At 61.3% G+C, this 3,841-nt stretch overlaps 1 protein-coding gene across 2 annotated transcripts; it reads right to left on the bottom strand.

Moving 5' to 3' along the window:
• Window positions 1-74: 74 nt before the first annotated feature.
• Window positions 75-3,632, bottom strand: PTGER1 (prostaglandin E receptor 1). Of its 2 annotated transcripts, XM_066347118.1 has the most exons (3): window positions 3,280-3,607; window positions 1,488-2,443; window positions 75-894 (listed from the first exon to the last, which is right to left on the bottom strand). In XM_066347118.1, the coding sequence occupies exons 2-3, from the start codon at window positions 2,421-2,423 to the stop codon at window positions 628-630; spliced, it is 1,203 nt and encodes a 400-aa protein (XP_066203215.1). In that variant the 5' UTR covers window positions 2,424-2,443; window positions 3,280-3,607; the 3' UTR covers window positions 75-627. The 2 variants fall into 2 exon arrangements, with proteins under 2 accessions (XP_066203215.1, XP_066203206.1); XM_066347109.1 differs by having other exon boundaries at window positions 759-2,443; window positions 3,280-3,632.
• Window positions 3,633-3,841: the final 209 nt, after the last annotated feature.

The following is a 3,841-nucleotide window of genomic DNA, read 5'->3' as shown; positions in this document are numbered from 1 at the left end:
TCCATGCATCCCCAGCTCTTTTTGTTCGAAATGGGAATGGAGGGGCTTGATTGGAGATGGGGAGAGTGGGGTGGAGCGGGAGGCCTAGGGAGAGATGGGGAGGCACCTTGGGTTATGGTGGGGAGTTATCTGAAGAAGGCCAAGGGGAGGTTATCACTATGGTGGGAGCATGGACAGGCTGCGAAGGGAGCAGGGTTAGGAACTGTGTTGAGGGACAGCAGGAATTACAGGCTGTGATGGGGCGTGGCTTGAGAGTACTGTCTTGGGAGAACCCAGGGCCACAAATAGGCAAATGGTTGCGGGAGTCAGCCCTTGCAGCAGCAGGATCAAGAAGCTCTCCACATCACTCTCGCTCAGCTCCCAGCAGAGCTGGGATCCTGGGGCTGCAGGCGCAGCATTCTACGCATGCTCTGGTTCCACGTCGGGTGTCCCTGGGCCCCCGCGTGGTAAGTCCTGGAATTGCACCCCCAAAGGAACACCCTGTGCCTCTGCCACCCGCAGTTACAGGTGTGCTGCACCACCAACCGGACAAACCTCCCTGGACTGGTCCGCAAAACGGCTTTATTCCTCAAAGAACCTTGCCCGGCCCGAAGTGGTCTGGCTTAGCTCCTGGGCCTCCGAGTGTGCCTAGAAGTGGCTGAGGCCACTGTGGCGGGAGCTGCGCAGTGAGCTGGCCTCCCAGGCGCTTCTGGTTAGGCTCAGCCCATTGGGGCTGCCCTTGGCGCCGGCCCTCGGGGGCAGGAGGCTTAGCACTTGGCGCAGCACAGCTTGGCGTAGCAGGATATATACCCAGGGGTCCAGGATCTGGTTCCATGAAGCGAGGCGCACAGCCAAAAATAATGGCCGCTGCAGGGAGCTGGAGCCCCAGCCCCCGACGGCCAACACCACCAATACCTGCGGGAGAGGCCAATGTGAGCGTTGGGGTGGGTGTAAAAGCGGACCAGCAAAGGGTGAGGTTGGGATGGATGGAAGCATGTCTGGAAAGTAAGGGGGTATGTAAGGAGGGCGGAGCATCACGGGGGTAAATGGTTCTTCGTGAAAATAAGCTATGAAAAGACTGGCGAACAGGGATCTTAAAGGGCATGGTAGAAGCAAAGGCCTTCATTGGGTGGGGACTCGGGCTTGAAAGGAGGGAAGTCCCAAGTGTTAACGAAGGGCAAGGGATTGAAGGGGAGAAGATAAACGCAGTGGGGGGGGGCGGTGAAAGGGGGCCAGAGAAAGAAGCCTTGGGGTCTAGAGGGGTGTGGCTGGGGAGGAGGCTTGTGTGGATTGGAGTTACTACAAAAAACCCAAGAAGTTTGGGAGGAGGGGTGGAATGTCAGAGGGAGAGGGCAAAGAGCAGGCACTCCTGAGAGGGCGACTTCGAGAGGACAGAGCCTTGAATTGGGAAGGGATAGTGGATCCAAGTATCCCTGGGTGGAAAGGGTAGGAAGGCCTAAGGAGGGAGAGGGAAGAAACTTGGGTGTAGGAGCCTGTATGCCCCTCACCAGCAGCGGGCTCCAGCAGATGCACGACACCACCATGATACCCACAAGCTGGCCCACCATCTCCACATCGTGGGCTCGAACTCTACGGGTTGAGCCACGGCCCAGGACGACGCTGGAGGCAGCGGAGGCTGAAGCGACTGATGAAGCGGAGGCTGAGCGGAGTCCGCGCACGCCCCAGCGCCGGCGACTGTCGGGGCCTGAGGTCGGGGGTTGCGGTTGCAAACGGCGGCGCCAGCGGGCGCGCAGCAAGGCCACGCCGCTAAGTGTGTTGCACACGAACGCGGCTAGCAGCGCAGCCAGGCCGAGGCCGGAGAAGAGGCCGGCGAGCAGTGCCTGGCGCCAGCCGCCCGCTGGGCCCAGGCCGATGAAGCACCATGTGCCGGGGTACTGAAGCTCGTAGCGGCCCACGTGCACCAGCGGCAGAAGCGCCACCGCCAAGGCCACCGCGGCCACCGCGGCCAGCGCAAGGCGCGCGCGGGCCGCCGAGACACGCACTGCATGCAGCAGAGGCCGCGTGACCCCCACGCAGCGCTCCACTGCCATGCCACAGCCCAGCAGCAGTGGGCACAGGCCAAAGAAGACCATGCAGCCACCCAGGAAGTGGCAGGCGCCTCCGGCTGGTGAGCGCCCCGCGGCGTATAAGCGCAGCACTAGAGCGCCCGGGATCACGTGGCCAGCCAGGTCAGTGGCCAACAGGCTGGCGACGAACAGCAGGAAGGTGGCCGTTGAGCGGCGCCGCCGCAGGCGGCCGGAGGCCTGTGCTAGCAGCGCCAGTGCCAGCACGTTGGACACTGCACCCAGCGTCATGGAGAAGATGGGCAGCGCTGGCGATGCACCCCCAGACGATGGCCTGGCAGACACATTGGGGGCCCCAACTGCTGTACATGTGGTCGCCTCGCCAGCTAGGCTCAGATTGAGGGGCCCGTAAGGGTTCATGTCAGGTCCCGGGGTTGGGGCTGGGGAAAATAGGAGGGCAAGTTGAGGCTGACCCAGGGCAGTGCCCACTGTAATGCTGGGACCAGCTAATGGTCCCTTCTCAGAGCATTAGGGCCCAAGTGACCCATGGCAACTCCAATAACCCTGGCTGCCCAGTTCCTGACTCCTCTTTGGCCTCTTACCATCCCAGTTCTTGCTCCAGCATCACCGCCCCTTTCTCCGTTCACTCTGGTACCCCCAGCTCCAGCCCTGTCGTAGCTTCTGGCCCTCACAGACCCACTTCTCATTTACACCACAGCAATTCCTGGTCCCTGGTCCCATCTGATACTCACTGACCCAGTTCTGATCCTGGGGCCCCACATGATCCCACTGCCCATCTCTGACAGTCATCATATCACCTCAACTCCAGTCTCATCCTCGATGCCCACACTTCCACCTTGGCCACTATGGACCCATCTCTCCCCATTGCCACATCTTTGTCCCCAGACTCATCTGTCCCCATGATTGCATTTCTGTCCCCCACAGCCCGATCTCTGAGCTCCATTGCTGCCTCTCACTTAGGCCCTACCCCTGACCACAGCTACTTCATGCTGGATGCCCAAGGTTCTACTTCTGCCAACTCCATGTCCCTGTCCCAGAAGCCTCCAGGCTGACCCAGAACACCACCCCTTGATACCCGATGGTGAGGACTGAGAGGGCAGAACTGCCCCCTGAATCAGATGGGAAAGGAGAATGAACAGATGATAAGGACAGGACAGAGTCAAGGAACACAGGACAGACAGGCAGAGGGACCCATGGCCCCATCCTTCCATGCCCTCCAGCCCCACCTGAGATCGTTGCACCCCAGCCTTCTTACCAGGTGGTGCCTGGGACACCGGGTCCCCATTGCCTGTTTCTCAGTTCCTGCTGCCCGCTGCGCAAGAGCTCCTCGGCAGACAGCTCCCTCCCTCCCTTCCAATAGGGGCGGCTCCTCAGCTCCCTGCCTCCTCCTGCTGCCCACTCAGGCCTCCAGGGGCTGCTCCACCCAGCATCAGCCTGCCAAGGGGCCGTGGGTAGCAGAGACCCCTGTCTGTGCTCCTGGCAATGTGGGGGGCCACTCTAGTCCCCAGCACCTGGTATGAGGAAGGGGAGCTCCCAGGGAGTTGTTATGGCCCTGGTGACCCCCTCCTCCTGGCAGGGCAGGAGCACCCCCCTCCCCCCAAGACTTGGGCCTCTAGCCTGCCTCATTAATAAAGCGGATAAAATCTAAACACTGGAAAATGTGAGCGTCACCAGGGGCGGGCTGGGACAGCTGCAGGGGGTGACGCTGCGCCCATGGGGGTTGCGAGGTTGGGGGCTAGCTCTTGTGGAGGAAGCAGCACTCTGCCCTGCCAGAATATTCATGGGTGTTGGGTGGGTGGTGGTGGGCAGTGCTTTGG

Source organism: Saccopteryx leptura, chromosome 1 (assembly GCF_036850995.1).
Source record: "Saccopteryx leptura isolate mSacLep1 chromosome 1, mSacLep1_pri_phased_curated, whole genome shotgun sequence".
NCBI lineage: Eukaryota > Metazoa > Chordata > Mammalia > Chiroptera > Emballonuridae > Saccopteryx > Saccopteryx leptura.
The sequence above is the reverse complement of the archived record's forward strand: the minus strand, read 5'-3'. Positions and strand labels throughout refer to the sequence as shown.

Excerpts from the sequence above, each read along its gene's own strand:
- PTGER1 (XM_066347109.1), bottom strand. The coding sequence starts at position 2,423 with ATGAACCCTTACGGGCCCCTCAATCTGAGCCTAGCTGGCGAGGCGACC.